Source organism: Acanthochromis polyacanthus, chromosome 3, assembly GCF_021347895.1.
Source record: "Acanthochromis polyacanthus isolate Apoly-LR-REF ecotype Palm Island chromosome 3, KAUST_Apoly_ChrSc, whole genome shotgun sequence".
NCBI lineage: Eukaryota > Metazoa > Chordata > Actinopteri > Pomacentridae > Acanthochromis > Acanthochromis polyacanthus.
The window spans coordinates 29,480,655-29,499,793 of NC_067115.1; the positions used below are offsets into that span (position 1 = coordinate 29,480,655).

Genomic DNA, 19,139 nt, shown 5'->3' on the forward strand with positions numbered 1-19,139 from the left:
CTAGCACAACCCAAACGCTAAAGTCTCCTGCAGCCTACCAGAGAAGCTCTTTAAACAGAGAATCAGGACAGGAACTCTTACCTTCTGGACAACCAACGTTGCTTCACAAACAAGAATACAGAATGTGTCTGACCAAAAACCTCTAAAGACTCACTACAGCCAAGATAAAGACACAACTCAGCTGCACCAAATCCACTAATCACTGCACACATTAGTACCATGTGCTAACTGTGGCTAAAGAACCACATTTACCAAGACAACTATCCAGTACAAAGCCCTAAAACACACCAAGAAACACATTAAAGACGATTTTACTGCTGGAAGCTGCAAGCCAACACCTAAAGAACAAACTAAAACAACGGAGCCAAACCCAGTTCAGTGAAGAGAAGCAGAGGAAATGTTTGACTGCATACATAAAGCAGGAAGACAGTGAGCTGCTCAGGTGTTCCTGATAACACCAAGCAGCCACCTGGACAGCCAATAGGAACACAGCTTACTGGAAGTCCAGAGAGCTGGCTTAGTGAAGGAAATTTAGTTTAAAGTTGAAGCAGAAAGTTAACAGAGAAAGTTTAAAACCACCTCCTGATACCTGAAATCTCTGAGTTTTCACACAAAGAACACCTGAACATGTCAAACTGGTTCCATAGTAGAAACATCACTGTAAAAACATCATAGTATGGTGTGTTGCTCTAAAAACATTACGATCCAGCTGTCTAGGGTCACCGAGGAGCGACTCAAAAACAGGACAAACACTGGTTTCCAGGGAGTTAGGCTGCTATTTATTTGAAAGAGTAAGTTTACAACAACACAACATGTGAGCAAAAAAACCACAAAGTCAGTCTTTAGTTCAGCTGTTTACTGTTTATTATTGTTTTCGCAGGTTTACTATTAAATGTATAGAGTGCTACATACTATATTTTATTGTATTTCAAAATGTACATTACTGCACAGAACATTTCATATTATTTTACCACAGATCATGGGTACAGATTGTTGTTGTTCACTGTGTATTGGGTAGTACTCATTTTGATTTTGACTGATTAGTATACAGAACCCTATGATGTTTATTTTTTACAACTGAGAACTAGTTGCTAAAAGTACAGAATATTACTTGTTATTTTAGGTGTGATAATTGTCAGTAAACATTCTAAGAAGTGGAAATTGACAGGGTTGTATATAGTGCTGTTCTTACACAATATTTGTCACTTAATTGCCCTCAGGATTCTGTCGTTGAGCTTACTAGTTTTACATAACAGACAGATGCTGCAGCTGATGATGCTGTAATTCACAAAAACAAGGAAACAAGTCCATCATAGTTTGAATGTTAACAGTCCAAAATTAAAAGGTCATATACAGCTTTCCTGTTGGGTTAAAGAGCCAAAAACAAAAAAATCCATGAAAAACACTTTGTAAAAGTGAAAGGTCGGTAGTAGCTTTCATTTTTTCTTACAACTTTTCGGTGCCCCCCCAAAAAATATCCGTTGTACCCCCCTGTGCCCCCTACTAAAATTAATCTGGATCCGCCTCTGCACTGACGCCTTGAATACTCTCATTTTGGTTGCCATTTTATTTAGAGAAACCCATATTATTGACAGAGTGCAGTGCTCCCCAAGCTTTACCAATTTTTGTTTCTATATCATGTGCTGTGTTGGTGTAGCCTCCAAGATATAGGAAGTCTTCTGACCATCTAGTGCATGCAGTGTCTTCTCAGATGTTGGGTTAAGGTGCATGAACTTCGTCTGTCCAGAGTTCAAGAAGAGTCCAATCAGTCTTGTTTCTTGCTCCACACAGTGCAGAAAGTCTTCTGCTTCACTGAAAGTGTTTTTTGGGAGGGTGATGTCATCTGCGAATACAAGTTCTGGGAGGAGTTCTTCAGGATGTCATTTACTTTGACAACGCCTTCGAGTCAGACCAGTAGTAGTAGTGTTTAGTGTTAGTGTTTAGAAAACCAGTAAATCTGGACGCCAAATTCAAGCAGCAGTGGTCTGAGGAGGAGACCCAGTGCTTCCGAGCACTGCAGTCTTCAACTGAAACTCAGCCGAAGTTAGAAAGAGCCTCTTGGACCTAGCCGGTGTTCGAAAACATCCAGCAGGAGATGGCTGAAGCCGGTTCGAGTGGAGCCTCAACTAACTCCTCAGTAAACTTACCAAACTCAAAAAGGACTAGATGGACCAGAAAAAGAAACTGGAACATAGCAGTGGTCGGCCAAAAAAACAGTCCCCATATTGACCTGCTGCATTCCGTGATTCCGACCGAGGCTCTAAACTGTGACGTGACTCTAACTGGCTCAATGGAAAAGCAGACAGGTTCTTAGGATGTGCGAGAGTTGAACCAACTAAGCACCAGCACCAAACTAGCACCTGGTTCTTTTTGGTGGAAACAGGTATGTGATGTTGTTATCTGCAGGCACGGCGACTAAAGAGACACAAAATGTTGGGTTTAACAGCATAAGGTTGGATTTTTGTGAGGTTTTCTTTATGCAGTAGTCAAATGCCCATTTGTGCGTTTAAAGAAATATTGTTTTTTGCCATCATGAGCAGCAATGATATAAAAAATGTAGACAAAAGCCACAATCTGCAGTCCGTGCAATGGTGTAGTTCTGGAGCCTTAGTCATCTAAATCAAATCTTCAGAAGTCTTGTAAAATGTTTCCCCAGATGTAAACACAAACAAAAAAGAAAAATAACAACATGGAAGCCTAATATAGATTTCTATTTTAGCCCAACTTCATTTAGTTTCATCCTTCTATTTTTTTATGTGACAATCGGCACACAATTATCTGTATAGTCTGGATCAACAGATTTGTTAAACATTTCTGTATCATTGTGAGATAGCGACACGACATCACTGTAACCATGACAAGTGAACACCACGTCAGCTGCCTGCTGGCGATCACATGATTGTGATCCTACTGTAAATTCAACGCTGCAAACTTATCGGGACTTATCCGTCAGAAATCATACAAGGATTGAGCAGCCTTGGTGGAGTACTGTGCTCTCTGAGTGCTTTTCTTGTTTTCAGTAAGCTGTTTCACAACTTTCAAATGTTTTGGCGAATGGACTGTTGAAGCCTCTTTTTGGCTTAAGTGAAGAACACATTCCTACACAGAACAATAGATTTTGTCACAGGAGAAAGAGAATCACAGCCAGACAGAGAACAGGAGGAACAATACAGACTTGTGAGAAACTCTCATTGTTAAGGATCCTTTGAGAAAAACAAAAAATTTACAGTAAGTTAAAATAAAATCACCTCTAAATTTCAGTTAATTCAAAGACGGGTTTTGATCTTTGGCAGTCTGGTTTGGACAAATCAAGTGGAGGTCTTTCAAAGTTCCATTTTTTGAGTGTGAATTTGCCAGGAAATCCTCCCAAATGAAACACAAACAGAATTTAATGCATAAACATTTTAAAAGTGCAAATTATGGGACTCAGATGCTGACTGTTCTATCACTGACGTTAGAAATGTGTTAAAACAGACTTTTTTTTTTTTACAGCCATGTAGGCATCTAAGCAACGTAGATTTGAAAAATGTGATGCAATTCTTCTCATGTTTTTAACGCTTTGGTCATTTTTTAATGTAAAATACATTCTGTGACTGTCACTTTGCAGAATCAGTAATGTAACCTCAGGATGGAGGCCGCTGACCTCTAACTACTTTATTGTTAACATGCAGTCCAGAAACGGCAACGTAACTGCATTACTGGAGAAGCAATTTGCTTTAAATACTTTATGGCTGCCGATCTTCTCCAGACTGCTGCTTCTTTCAGAACCCGTCTTTGAAGTCTGAACATCACCCAGACAATCAGTTGAAAATAGTTTGTTCCCACATGTTGCAGTCTCAGAGACTCCAAACGGTCCACAGTTAACTAATCTGTTTTTTGTTTCTAAGAGCCCTGTAATGTTAAATTTCTCCTTTGTGAGATTAATAAAGTCTATCTTATCTTAAAGACGAATAGAGAACTCTGCTCTAATATCAATGTGCTTTTGCAATTGAGAGAAGTGTTTTTTCTGTCAATTCATTTATTCAAGAAGGACAATATTCTGCTCCATCAGAGAAGGTCTGACCAACTGATTTCCCAGCAAAATTTAATAATATTTGGCGTGATGAATATCTCTTTTTAATTTTTTTAAACATTAAAAAAACAATAATTAAAGATCTATGCTAAAATCTTTTTTTCAGTTATTTCCTAAATTCACTATCATTCAAAAGTTTGGGGTCACAAAGAAATTTCCTTATTTTTGAAAGAAAAGCATTTTTTTTCATTAAAGGTAACACTAAATTAATCAGAAATACAGTCCAGACATTGTTAATGTGTTAAATGAATGCCCAAAGTTAAAGTTACAGAGATCAAAATCTCCTAACTTTTAGTCTATAGCATCAAATCAAGCTCCAAACACACCTTATTGTCCATCATGCAACATAAAAATATCTCTCAGTGGGCCCTTACTGTTAAAAATTGTAGAAAAATGTCTATTTTTAATGTTTTAATCTACATTTTTGGGGAAAAAAGTATTTAATATATTATGTTTCTATTTGTTGTATTAATTATTTTACATATTTCCCTATTTTGCATGATTACAAATAATGCCTTCTAAAATCAAATAAAAAAACATTAATTTACTGTAAAAAAAATCTAACATTCATCAAAAATTTGTATCATTACAAATTGTACTGCATTCTTTTAGAGCATGTGATGTTCAAATTATACCGTTGTACTGTATTTAAATCCCCTTGAAGCATCATTACTCTACAAATATCTGCCAATATTTTTACAGTCTTTGAATGTTCTAGTATGGTTTTTTAAATATTTTTTCCTGCCACCATGTCTGCCACATTTTCACTATTTTTTCAACAGATTGTTTTACTTAATAGAAAGACACAAAATACTAGCCTAGCCGCGCTAGACCCAGGTCTGGAAGACACAAGGGTCTAGGAACTCTCGACAGGGACGGTCTCGGGCTAAAAGGTTGTCTTTCAAATCACTCTGCAGCAATTGGGTAGGTATACAACCAATCAGCGCAATGAATAGGCTGACGTAGTTCCTAGAGCGCCGGAAATCAGAGGATGCGGTAGTTCGGTGAAGCCTTATTTATACAGTCAATGGGTGAAGCTCAAGTATATTACAGACATGTTAACAGAAAGATTATTCAGAGTCGGTGCTAATGGAGCTCAACGACTGTTGTCGTTTTTGTTGTCGACCCTGGCAGAGAATTAAATTCGTTGCCGTGGGTTGTCTAGCGCGGCTAGGCTAGTTGTTTCCGGTTGTTTCTGTCAGAATCGTCGCGCCTCTGTCGTCACTTAGTTACGCCCGCCTTCTGACTCTACACTTCATGGTGATTCGTCGGCCAGTTTTAGGAGCATTCAACCTCGAGGCTTACCGAGGGTAACTAGACCCACCCTGGCAGAGAATTAAATTCGTTGCCGTGGGTTGTCTAGCGCGGCTAGGCTAACAAAATACATCACCCATTAAAAGTTTGGGGTCATTTAGAAATGTGCTTATTTTTGAAAGAAAAGCTTTTTTTTTCTCCAATAAAGATAACATTAAATGAATCAGAAATCCAGTCTAGACATTGTTAATGTGGTATATGACTATTCTAGCTGTAAACGGCTGCTTTTTAATGGAATATCTCCATAGGGGTACAGAGGAACATTTCCAGCAACCATCACTCCTGTGTTCTAATGCTACATTGTGTTAGCTAATGGTGTTGAAAGGCTAATTGATGATTAAAAAACCCTTGTGCAGTTATGTTAGTGCATGAATATTTTCATAAAAAACATGAAAGTGCCTGGGTGACCCCAAACTTTAGAACAGTAGTGCATATTTAAAAGGCAACTGAAAGACAATAACTGCACTGCAAACGCATCTAAGTCAGGCACAGTGAGGCTCATACAAACCCAGCAACAAGCATTAAATGAAATACTTTATTAAATCAGACAGCAAATGCTACAAGTGACTCTGCAGCTACATTATTGCTCCAGTGTAATGTAAGAGACTGTCAGGGTGAGCATGCTTTCATACCGAGAGGTCTCAGGCATGGATTGATATTGTTGTTTTCATTTGGCTTGTTGAGAGAGAGTTTTTTTTTTCTTTTCTGATTACTTGGTACACCCCACATTCATAATAGAGCCACACAATGATCATCATCTGCAGAGGTTTACTATTACAGTTTGCAACAGAGCAATGATAGTGATCGCTGCACTGCAACATGGCGAAGATTCCTCCATAAGATAACTTTGAGGAATCAGTGAGAAGAAGATTTATGAAGAAACAAACTCCCCTTTTTCCACTTCACACAGCTCATTGTTAATATTTCATACCGATGCCCGACGTGTGGATATTGAAATTTCTCTCTCTGACTGACACAATGTAAAACAAGTACAATAGAAGGACATCAGTGGTTATGTGTTGGCAGTGAGGTTCTGATTTAGTTGGTCCAGTTTTTGCAAAGCAATAAAAAAGTGGAAGTGAATTCAGCATCTAAAGGGGTTTCTGCAACAATGTAGTAATGCATTAGTAGTCAAACTGGATGCAGGTGTGCTACTTTGACTCTCTTGTACTCCAAAATGCTGGATTCTGTGTCTTTCCATCAGACCATCCTGTTTGCCTCTACAGTCCCACTGGGTGTCGTATGACCTGTGGTTTGGTGTGGCTAATGTTAGGAAAACTCTGCTAGATGATGCTGGATGGGGAAAGTTACACATTTATCATTGTTCTCATTGGCCAGTTCAGCACGCAACTTCCACCTGTGCAGAAATCTAATCAGCAAGAATAAGTGGAAACACAGAACTGTTACTATGAACTCGTAAGATATAGATTTTTACTCCACCAAGGAACGTGGCGGAGATTTGCAACGATTGGTGTTGGTCTGTCTGTCTGTCTGTCTGTTAGCAACATTACTCCAAAACAAACTAATGGATTTGGATGAAATCTTCAGGGAAGGTCACAAATGACACAAGGACCACCTCATTAGATTTTGGCAGTGATGCAGCTTATAGTCTGGATAGACGGATTTGTTAAAGATGTCTTTTTTCCAATCTTAAAGCTACTTCGGGGGGGAAGGGTAAGATGGTATTCTCAGAGGATTAAACTCCATCTGAAAGGGTTAAAAGATGGATAAAAAGAAAACACTTCCAACCGTTAAAAAGTGTAACGTTCGCTAAATGTTTTTGTCCAAATACCAAGGTCCCATCACTGGAAGAGCCTATAATGAATACTCAGCAGTAACAACTGAGAAATGGGTGCTGTTGCTGTTGCTGTTGGCGTCAGCTGTTGTAAAAAGAAGTCCTGAAAAAACAGGGCCAGAATGACAGCTGCTGTTGTCTTTTAACTGATGGCATGCAGAATTTCAAGGCTGAGAATACATTCAAACAGCATTGCGAGCCAGCAGTTCTTCAAAGTCATATTCTAGGAGACATCGCAAACAGTCCACATTTCTATAAAAATGGAAAATGATACAGAAGTACTATAACAAACTTTATTCTGTTGGAGAGAAATCTACACTAATGTTCAAAAGTCTGGGGTCACTCAGACAAGCTAGAATAGTCATTTACCACATTAGCAATCTCTAGACCAGGGGTGTCAAACATGCGGTCCATGGACCAAAACCGGTCTACCAAAGGGTCCAATCCGGCCCGCGGGACGAGTTTGTAAAATGTAAAAATTACAGAGATGACATCAACTGCAAATTTTAACTCTATAAATTTTGAATAAAATTCCGTATTGTTCATTGTTATTTTGTTATTTTGTGTCTAATTTTTGTAGCATTTTGTTGTTTTTTTTCTCTTTTCTTGACTGACTTTTGTCAATTGCCTCACATTGTAATCATTTAGTTTTTTGGCTTTTTTGTGTTTTGCTTTATTCATTGTTTTCTGTGTCATTTTGTCTCGCCCTTCTGTCATTTTTTCATCTTATTTGTGTCATTTGTCCATTTTTTTGTCACTTTGTAATTTTTTGTCTACTTTTTTGTCTCTTTTTTTGTTTTGTTTCATGTCGTTTGTCTCATTTTTGGTAGTTTTGATTCTCGCTTATGTCGTTTTGTGTCTCATTTTTTGTTGCATTTTTGTAATAGTTTGTCTTGTTTTTGTTGTTGTGTTTCAAGTAAAATAGGATATTGCTCAGTTCCAGATATGTGTGACTAAATGTTTTATGTCTTTGTAGACACTCTGTGATCTGTAAGTTCTATAAGTAATGTGAAAATGACAAACTGAGGCATAATGTTGTTGAAACTGAATTTATTTTTCTTAAGAAATTTCAAATTGTTCATATTTTTTTTCTAAAGATAATTCCTTAAATGTGAACATTTTCAGAATGTGCTTTTTTACACTAAAACAAAGGAAAAATTGGAGTTGTGGTAATTTGTAGGTTATTATGCTGTGATTTTACTGGTCCACTTAAGATCAAATTGGGCTGAATGTGGCCCCTGAACTAAAATGAGTTTGACACCCCTGGTCTAGATTGTATTTCTGGTTCATTTAATGTTATTTTCATTCAAAAAAAATTGCTCTTCTTTCAAAAATGAGGGCATTTCTAAGTGACGCTAAGCTTTTGAATGGCAGTGTATGTGTCCAAATAAAAACAATAAAAGAACTTGGACACGATCGAGTTGGCTGGAATGATTCTGTCTGTGAAAAGATGCAAAAAACTGTTACTTCAAACTGGTTAATGTTAACAGTCAAATTCGCCCTTTGAGTAAAGAGCGCTGGCCAACTGTGAAAACAGCAGAACGTGGTGAGAATGTGTCGAGACTCGTCTGACAGCAGCAGTTGGAATCTAAACTGTCCGGATGCTGCAGCTCCTGGACAAAAGTCAGCCACAGATGAAACTGTGCTGGAACCGTCCCGCCAGAGGTTAAAGCGGTCAAACACGTCGCGATTGTATTGAAGCCGCTGTCTGTATGTGTGCTGTGGCAGTTTCTATGCATACCTGAAACGTGCCAAATCTAGAAAATCACTGTGGTGCTTCTGAGTGCGTAAATACAGCCATGTATTTATATCTGTCTGCTTATCTTAGGTTTAAACTACAGTGCGGCGTTTTCTAATATATGCAAGCGCTTCAGTGGCATCGACACATATTTACATGTTCTTCTGGCTGCTGTTTGTCTCAACAAGTCGATGAGAAACGAGGGAATGTTGAGTTCAAAAAACTTTAGATCCATAAGTGGGTCAAAAATGACACGGTGAGGACGTTTTCTTGCGATATCTTTGCAATGTAAAGTTTTCATCATTTTATTTTCCAGCTGTTCCTCAAAAAACATGTTTTTGATATCATTCCATTCCAATTTTTAAGTTACCTTTTATACTTTTAAAGATATTGTAATATTTGTATTACTACCCCAAGCTCTTTTGTCACTGATGAAATCATACAAGTGGTGATGCACAAATTTGGAGGAAACGAGTGGAAAAATATCAAGAAAACTGATGCTGACATTCATATACTGTTGTTCTGTGTAATTTTCATCTTTTTCAATTATCAAAATGTTCAAAATCTGTTATAAAGTGAAAAATAATCAAAAATATATATAAAAAACCCAACAATAGAAATAATTATTTTGAACCAAAATGGCATAAAAAATACATTGATTCTTCGTCATTTTTGAGCTACTTATGGAAGAGTGTAGGGTCCAATCACTTGTGCATCTAAGGGTTAAAAAATGCAAGTCAAAATCAGCTGCCCTGATTCTGAAAGCAACACGGGGTAAGACTGGTCCGACTGCACCGTTGAAGAAACTATGAGCGTCATTCATGAGCTCCCCGAGGGAAGACACATTTCTACAAGTCATCAGGATGGACTTTACCAACTGCTCACTTTAATTTATGCACATTTTCCAGTTATATAAGCAGCTCTGGTACAACAGAGCTTTAAAAAAACTAATATGAGCCTTTTACAGAGTTCTCCATCGTTTACAGGAAGTCCCTTTATCGTTGGCTTCATTCACACTATATACACTATTGCTCAAAAGTTTGGGGTCACCCAGACAATTTCATGTTCTCCATGAAAACTCACATTTTTATTCATGTGCTAACATAACTGCACAAGGGTTTTCTAATCATCAATTAGCCTTTCAACACCGTTAGCTAACACAATGTAGCATTAGAACACAGGAGTGATGGTTGCTGGAAATGTTCCTCTGTACCTCTATGGAGATATTCCATTAAAAATCAGTCGTTTACAGCTAGAATAGTCATTTACTGTGTTAACAATGTCTAGACTGGATTTCTGATCACTCCACCAAGAAACGCGGTGGAGTTATGTGATGTGTGTCCGTCTGTCTGTCTGTTTGTTTGTTAGCAACATTACTCAAAAACAGATTTGGATTAAATTTTCAGGGAAGGTCAGAAATGACACAAGGGCCAAGTGATTAGATTTTGGCAGTGATGCAGCTTATAGTCTGGATCCATAGATTTGTTAAAGATTTCTATATCATTGTGAGATAGCAGCACGACATCACTGTAACCATGACAACAAGTGAACACTATGTCAGCTGCCTGCTGATGATCACATCCTACTACGAATAGACTGTTGCAGACTTATTGGGACTTATCCGTCCTAAATGATTCAAAGAACAATTGATTAAATTGTGGGGGTGTTTCTGAGTTCCATCAATTCCTGCCGCCCACTACATATTTGGGTCATGGAATTCGGTATCCGTACATGATGTACAAATACATAATAAACGCACAAGGCCATTTTGCTTGAGGGTACATCTATATGAAATGGCCACATTCTATGCTGCTGTGATTTCCGATCATCAAAAAAAAGCTGCATTTCTGACAATGCCATATGGGGGAATGAACAGCCTTGGAGGAGTACTGTGCTTTCTTTCAAAATAAGGACATTTCTAAGTGACTCCAAACTTTTGAATAGTAGTATATGTTCTCATAGACTGTTTAATTCAAAACAGTTGAATTATCTTATTGAGGGTTTCTCTTGGTATTTTAATATAACCAAGAATTTGGTAAAACTTGAAACTACATGTATTTTCAGCATAATCTTTCACTTACTTGCTGTCAAGTTCCAGCAATAACAAATGGCTTTTATGAGCAGATAAAGTATCCAAACTGAGCTTGACGACTAATTATTGGGTTTGGAAACACAAATCGATCCCCTTCAAGGTCTGTTTAATACCAGCAGACTTTTTGACAAATGTGGAGAAATCCTTTACAGCATAACTTTACAGTGTGATATCGACATACATGGAGATATAATAAGTGAGAAAGTATTTATGGGTAAAATAACCAGATGAGAATGTCTGTTTCGTCTGTAATCTAGTGACTGAAGAAACAGTCTCTCATTAATTTAAAGCACCTAGAACAAGGGAGGGGCTACAAGGGCATAAATAGTCGGGTTAAAATGTCTGGAAAATGGTAAATGTCCATCCAGTTTCCTGTCTGTGTTACTATAACCTCCTCAGAGCTGTGAGTTACTCAGACTTTATTGTCAAGTACAATAGTAGAAACCATTTTGCCTTAAAATCTGATCAGAAATGAACAAACTGTGATCAGAAAACCTCAGTGTCAGAACAATAAAATTAAAAAACATTCTGTCTGGGATAAAACATGAGTACATGGGAGCTGAGTGGAACACAGTTAAACCTATAAGTTTTGCAGTGCTCCAGCTGTGCACAGTGACTCCACATCAGGTTAAAGCAAACAGGACTTTGTCATTTTTAAACATTAAATGGCATTTTCTTGGCTATATTTTATAATAAATATATATTTTTTAAAAATTAAGATCCAAACTGCTACATGGCATCCGTCAACAGAATTGGCTTACACAGTAACGGCTATGAAATGGATCCAGTTGTTTCCAAAAAAATAACAGAATAAAAACAAATCCAACTTAATGGGATGGCAGAACACAGCTAGGATAAAGTCATTCATTTAGCTCATTCAGACACACAGACATCTGTCATTACACCACAGCAGTCTCCACTTACAGTAGTTTAAATACAGCAAAAAGAAAAAAAAAACAATCACCAGGCATAGAAAATAAATTTGCTGTTAGGCTACAATCACACAGGACGTCAGGCGGCCGCAGCAGTCAGTCAAGACAAACATCCTTTCATCTCTCAGCGACAAAGAGCATAAAAAAAGCTAAAAAAAAATGATGACGACCTTGCATAGCTGTGAAAGAAAAAAACGTGAGGAAAAGGTCAGAAGGTGCAGAGAGTTTTAAAAGTGTATGTACAAAAATATGTGCACCGCCTGTGGAAACGACAAAACGACAGACGGGGAAAAACACAAAATCGAGGTTTCATTCGCCCCTGTGCAGTGAGTATGTGGGGCTCATTAGAGTGGAAAAGATGTAGTAGGTTTGTACAGTAATGTGTGTGTCCCTGTGAGGAGGTGAGGGTGACTCAGCAGGAAAAGAAGTCTCAAAGCGAGCTCTGCGGCTGGGAGTTTTTGATGTTCTTAATCTCCAGCTCCAGCTGTTTGATGCGCACGTCCCGCTGGTTGAGGAGCTCCCTCAGCCGTCGGATCTCCTCCTGCTGCTTGTGGAACTTCAGCCGCAGCTGTGGACAAACACACAGCAGAGCAGAATAAATCAAGAGCGTAACGTTCACCGGAGACTGGGACGTCCCCATCACTACAACTACACTTGCAGTGCTTTTTATTTATTTGTATTATTTAACACTGAGGATTAACACTTTTTTGTTTACAGCATAATTACATATGAATTCTTTTATAGTTTTGATGTTTTCAGTGTCAATCTACAATGTATGATACATAACTAAATAAACACCACTGAATGAGAAGCTGTGTCCAAACTTTTGACTGGTAGTGTAGGTTTATAAATATTTGCTTGAGTAAATGCACTTTATGGGTTATTCCAGAATTGGAGGACACTTTACGGCAAATTTCAAATAATTCATCCATCCATCCATTCTCCATACACCGCTTTATCCTCACTAGGGTCGTGGGGGGTGCTGGAGTCTATCTCAGCTGACTCGGCCGAAGGCAGGGGACACCCGGGACAGGTCGCCAGTCTGTCACAGGGCTACATACACAGACGAACAATCACACTCACATTCGAACCCACGGGCAATTTAGAGTAACCAATTAACCTCAGCATGTTTTTGGACTGTGGGAGGAAGCCGGAGTGCCCAGAGGAAACCCACGCATGTTCAGGGAGAACATGCAAACTCCATGCAGAAAGATCCCAGGTCCACCCTGCGATTCGAACCAGGGATCTTCTTGCTGCAAGGCGAAAGTGCTAACCACTAACCCACTGAGCAGCCCAATTTCAAATAATCCATGTACAAAATACTAAAACATGCAGTTATTCTGTAAATTTACTTGTCCTGAGACCAAATCCAAAAAAAAAAACTAGGAGAAAAGAATGTTTGAAAATACCAATTAAGTCTGGAGTTCACCCAAAAATGCCATTTCTCGTGTCCCAGCTCCCTCTTGACCAAGTTGAATCTCAAATAAAACAGTTAAAATGAAATTTAAATCTCCTTTTTGGTATAATTTTGTTCATTGATGTCTCTTGTAATTGTAGGACCATTTTTTAATCAACATAATATTTTTAAAAATACTTATTATGCATGGAACCTGAGTCCCACAACAACCCTGTTAGCATAACCTTCATAGCTGGGAGAAGAAAAAGAAAACAGTGAATCACATGAAACGCTGTAATTAACAGCATCAAACAGTTTTCCTGAAGAATGCATAGAGCAAAGCTATATCCTCTTTTCTATTTTTAATATTTTCTGAACATTGTCAGTCTTCATTGAATGTCTCACTCTACCTCATATTATCAGGATCAGACTAATTCTTTTGACTGTTTTTATCACTAAGTTTGTCCTCTTGATCAGCAGTAACAGCTAGCTAAATATCTAGCTTCTACTGTTGAGAAAAAGCTAACATTAGCATAGATTAGCAACCCTGTTACTGTGATTAGTACCACTGATGTGTAAGCTGAGCCAATCAAGCCTTTGATAGTTTATGACCTATGCTCCATATTGATAAATATGGAGCAGAAAATTGTAAAAGAAAAGGTGTAGTTTTCAAACATTCTGAAGCCCAAATGTCCTCCAGTTCTAGAATGACCCTCATACTGTCCACCACTGATAATTCCAATGTGCTAATTTTTGCCTCTCAGGCCACATAAAAGTGTCCACAACCTTTAAACTGGTGTAACTTGTTTGGTTCGACTGACTGGAAGCTTTGGTGACTCAGGACAGAAAAACTGTCCATTGCATTTCTTTGTTTGTGTCATTTTATTATTCAGAGTTAGGGCTGCAAAGAGTTTCTGGGACAACTATTGATTTTTAAATTTGAATCCAAAAATCTTTGCATACTTTAGTAGTTTCATTTTTTCTATTTTGTGTTGTGAATAAAGTGTCACCTCAGTCTCAGTTCTCTTGTAATCAAACTATATAGAATTTTTAGTTAGTCAATACTAGAGATTGTTCGGGCACTTTCATGTAGCTCCTCATGAAGACTAATTCTGCCATTAAGGACGGTAAACCAGACTAAACAACACTGGCATGGCTGCTAATCCTGTCTTTGAGTGAAAAATGCCAAAACACAGGAAAGCCCCTGTAGGTGGAGACACCAGGATCATTCCACACCTCGTTCTCTGTCCTGGGAGGAGAGCAAAGTGCCAGGTCTTCTCCGTTGCTCAAAGACATCCGGCTCCTGTCGTCCTGTGAGTGGGCGCTGTCCTGTTTGCCATCTTTGGTTTCCAGCTGGTCCTGAATGTAAGAGAGCTGCAGCATTCCTGGTCTGCTCTGAGAGCGGCGAGTGTCCAGAGAGTTCACCAGCTCCTTCCTGTCTGAAAGGGACTCTGCTACTTGACTTCCAGGTTTTAAAGACATCAGCACCGGACCTGGAAGACAAAGAGAGAATAAGAGGTACTCAGGCTGTATGTTCTACTCATCACTTACTCTGAAGGGCTGATCCTCTTGTTTTCAAGTTTGGATGTACAACAGAGTTTGGACAAAGCTACCAGGAACTTCATAGTAAAGTAGGGCTGCAGCTAACAACCATTCATCCACCCATTATTTCTACACCATTTAATCCTCATCAGGGTCAGGGGGGCTGGAGTCTATCCCAGCTGACTTAGGGTGATGGTAGGAGACACCTGGACAGGTCACCAGTCTATCACAGAGATACATATACAGACAGTTGCCAGTTACCTTGGGGATGACTGAGTATTTCTTCATTAAATGGTGAATAAGTTCCATCTAGAAGTCACCATTAGCTGCAAAAATTGTGCAACAGTGACATGTTGACAGGTCATCTTGTAGCACTTTTCTAATAATGAAACTAAAACTGTCCGATTGTTTCACCAAATTCTGTTGGTTGTGGAGTCGCCGGTTGAGATCATACTGGCAGCAGTCGACCTGAATGCTAGCGCTGACTTAAATCGATAATATTGTTGTCCTTCCCAATTCTTTATTCATCCATCCATCATCTATACACCGCTTAATCCTCATTGGGGTCATGGAGGGCTGAAGGCAGGGGACACCTGGACAGGTCGCCAGTCTGTCGCAGGGCTACATATAGAGACAAACAATCACACTCACACCTACGGACAATTTAGAGTTACCAATTAACCTCAGCATGTTTTTGGACTGTGGGAGGAAGCCGGAGAACCCGGAGAAAACCCACGCATGCACAGGAGAACATACAAACTCCATGCAGTGTGAAGGATGTAACAATGCAATTTGCAAACTGCAAAGACTGCAATTTCTCTTGCACATTTTGCAGCACAACAGTTGATTTTATTTGCTTCCTGTAGACTTATTGAAGGTCAAATCAGCTTTATTTCATCGCAACTGTCAAATATTAGCATGCTCATGTTGGTAAAACATGTAACAATTTAATCAAAATTGCATATTTTATCCTCCTCCTTTCAGTACGTGCTACATCCAATTTTATTAAGTACGTAGAAATACATTCAATTCAGTTTTAATTATATAGCGCCAATTACAGTCAAATTGTCTCAAGACGCTTTACAGAACCAATATGCCTGACCCCCCAGAGCAAACCCCAAGGTGACAGTGGCAAGAAAAACACCCTTTTAACAGGGAAGAAAACAAGCAGCATGCATGCCCCTGGCCCGTGTTTTGGACATTCTGCATTTGAAATGCTATGTATTCGGACAAAGATACTCTATTTCACCTCTGTTTCATAACACGGTTGCATTGTAGAGTGGCGTACTAAAAAGGTCTAAGAAAAATCATGTAAACTAGGACTAAATTAAACTGAAATTTTAGACAATGCATTTTCCAAACTGCAAAGGCTGCACATTATGCAGCACATGCAACTAGGGATGTCACGATGTCAATTTTTTCAGTCACGATTATTGTCAGAGAAATAATCACGATTTCGCGATTATTCGCGATTATCGGCGTTTTGAAAGAAAACAACTGAAATATTATGTTTTTTACTTTAAACATTTTTATTGGTGAAATTTTAAAACATCCAGTGTTTTAAGGTACAAAACTACACACTATATAATAAAGGATAGAATAGAACATGAACATAAATTAACTTTAGGAACTGTAGGCACAAGATTTTAAGCTACTTTTGCTGCCTTTACTGGAATAAAAATACAATGTAGACATAATTTACAAAACAAATATGTCAATTTAACCAAATAAATAACATGATAACAGAGGTAATATAGATTGTTGAACAAGAGTTTTTTTCAGAACTTATTCAGTCATTGCAAGTTATGATGCAAGAATGTAAGCATGTTCACATTCTCAGTGCTGAGCCTGGACCGTTGAGGGCATGCAATGTGGCCACTTGTGCTGAATATTCTCTCAGAGGGCACACTTGTTGCTGGAATGCACATAAACTTTTTGGCCAGTTTTGAAAGAAGAGGCATTTCTTCTTTTCGTGTCTTCCACCAAGACAATGGATCTTCATCTGCACTAATCACTGGCAGTGATAGGTACAGTTTCAACTCTGAGTCTACTTTTTCCTGAGATGTCTTGGGTACCGCAGCTGGTGTGTGAGCTTTTGTGATTCTTCGAAGGAGTCCTGACAACGTTGTGCTTTTCTTTCTAGAACATGCAGCGCTGGTGCCTTCGTCTGCACTGTCATCATCCCCAGCAGTGGCGCTTGAATGAGGTTGTTCTTGTGCCATTTCAGTAGTTGGAGAAAGTGCAACAGCTTCTGCTGCACAGGATTTCACAGTGTCCTCTAGGCTTTCTGTGAAGTTGCCTTTAAACCTGGGATCAATAAAACAAGCAATATCAATGACCTTTTTCATTTCTTCTGTGTACCTCAGCTGAAGTAGCAGGTCATTTCGAACAGCACTCTTCATTTCTTCAGTAAGTTTGCTGTCTTCTTGGTTTTGGGTTAGGATTTGACCTTGTATGTGTTCGAGCACTGGTTTCAAGGAGGAGAGTGTGACTTGTTTCTCTGAAGCCATTACATCTGTGAACTCGTTCAGTGGTTTCAGAAGCTCGTGCACTGTCTCCAAGACAGTGATGTCTGAATCAGATGGCATTAGATGCCATGAACTTCTGTCTGCAGCCAAAACAGCACATACTGCTTGCTGCTGCTCCAGGAATCTGGAGATCATCGCAAATGTGGATCCCCACCTGGTGACCACATCATTAATTAGGGCATGTGCAGGGATATCAAGCTCTCCTTGTTTCTTCTTTAGTTCTCTTTTCTTCTTCCAGCTGCGTGAGAAAGCTTGCACAAGATGGCGGCATGCTCTTACAGCTTTCTCCACTCTTGGGATTTTGAGAACTTTACTTATCGCCAGGTTCAGATTGTGCCCAAAACATGAAAACCATACACAAGGAAAATTTGTGAAAGCCTTTTTCATATTTGTTGCATTGTCAGTGGTGATGCCAGTTAGGTTTTCTGTAGAGAGGCCCCAGTCCTGAAGCATGTTTTCAACCATTTCTGTTATATGATCTGCAGTGTGATCTTCAGGAAAGTATAAGGCTTCAAGGCAATGAGCCTTGAGTTCCCAATCAGCGTTCACATAATGAACAGTGAAGCTGATGTAAGGTTCTCCTCCACCTCCACTACTTGTCCACACATCTGTTGTTGCCCCAAACCATTCCACTCCTATTATTTGTTCCTCGATGCTTGCTCTCACCTCCATGTACAATTTGGGTATTTCATTTGTGGAAAAGTGGGTTCGTGATGGCACTTTGTATTGTGGAACGGCTTTTCTCATCAAATACTGAAATCCAGGTTTTTCCACACTATGAAACGGTAACATGTCCTTGGCTATGTAATATGCAACTGCATGATTGAGCTCTTTGGCTTGTTTGGACGAAGGTGCATATTTAATGCATTTGGAAAATGACTCTTCAACTGTTGGCTGGGCAGTAGCAGCAGGAAGGGCACCTGGAGTTTTTTGCTGGAAGAAATAAATAAATATAAATCTTTAAAATAAATTAATGAATACGTTTATATTAAATTTTGAATAAGAGAATAAAATATGTACTGAACTATTTAATATAGTAATATCAAATATAAACAAATAACATTAGTATTTCTTACTTCTTAGAGGCTATTCATTATTTTACTTGTCTGCTATCAATATATTATACACTATATGTGGAATCAACACTCGTGCTGAAAGGGAGATGCTGCGCGTAAGCCCCCGACCCCCTCCTCCTCCTCCCGCACCTCTCCTCTCCCCCGCTCCACAGCGCTTCCAGGACCCGTGTGTGTTTGTTTCGCCTATGCGCTGTAACTTTTTACATGCTTTTTGGGGAACTGTGCGTTTACCTTGAATTGAACAAAGAGAGAAGGATGATAATCTCGAAGATGTTGGATCATGTTTGATGTATTTGCGCCTTTTGCTGCAACTTTCCGACGACAAGCTTTGCACGTCGGGTGTCCATCTGCAATTACTTCACCTTTATCATCTTTTGGATACCCAAAGTGATCCCACACAGCTGATTTCAAACGTTTTTTTGGTGGATGCAACTCCGGCCGGGGAGTTCCTCCTTCTGCCATTCTCACCGGTGAGTGAAAGCAAGCCCGCTCTGTGCTCTGACCGCTCTGACTGCAGCATGTGCTCTGGCGTGGCGCCACTGTGTCTGCCTCCCCGAAACTTACGTCTCTCGCTTTGCGCCTCTCGCGAGACATTTCTGCGGTTATCGTGGCTTCTAAATATAGCTACGACTATCACACCGTGTCCATTTATAA

At 39.1% G+C, this 19,139-nt stretch overlaps 1 protein-coding gene across 3 annotated transcripts in view; it reads right to left on the reverse strand.

The window, feature by feature from the left end:
* Positions 1-5,907: 5,907 nt before the first annotated feature.
* Positions 5,908-19,139, reverse strand: part of coro2aa (coronin 2Aa) — an 82,118-nt gene continuing 68,886 nt past the window's right edge. For all 3 annotated transcript variants that reach the window (XM_022213362.2, XM_022213363.2, XM_022213364.2), the window contains exons 11-12: positions 14,576-14,832; positions 5,908-12,511 (exon numbers count right to left, since the gene is read on the reverse strand). In XM_022213362.2, the coding sequence (XP_022069054.1) occupies positions 12,374-12,511; positions 14,576-14,832 (395 nt within the window). In that variant the 3' untranslated portion in view covers positions 5,908-12,373. The remainder of the gene's footprint in view (positions 12,512-14,575; positions 14,833-19,139) is intronic.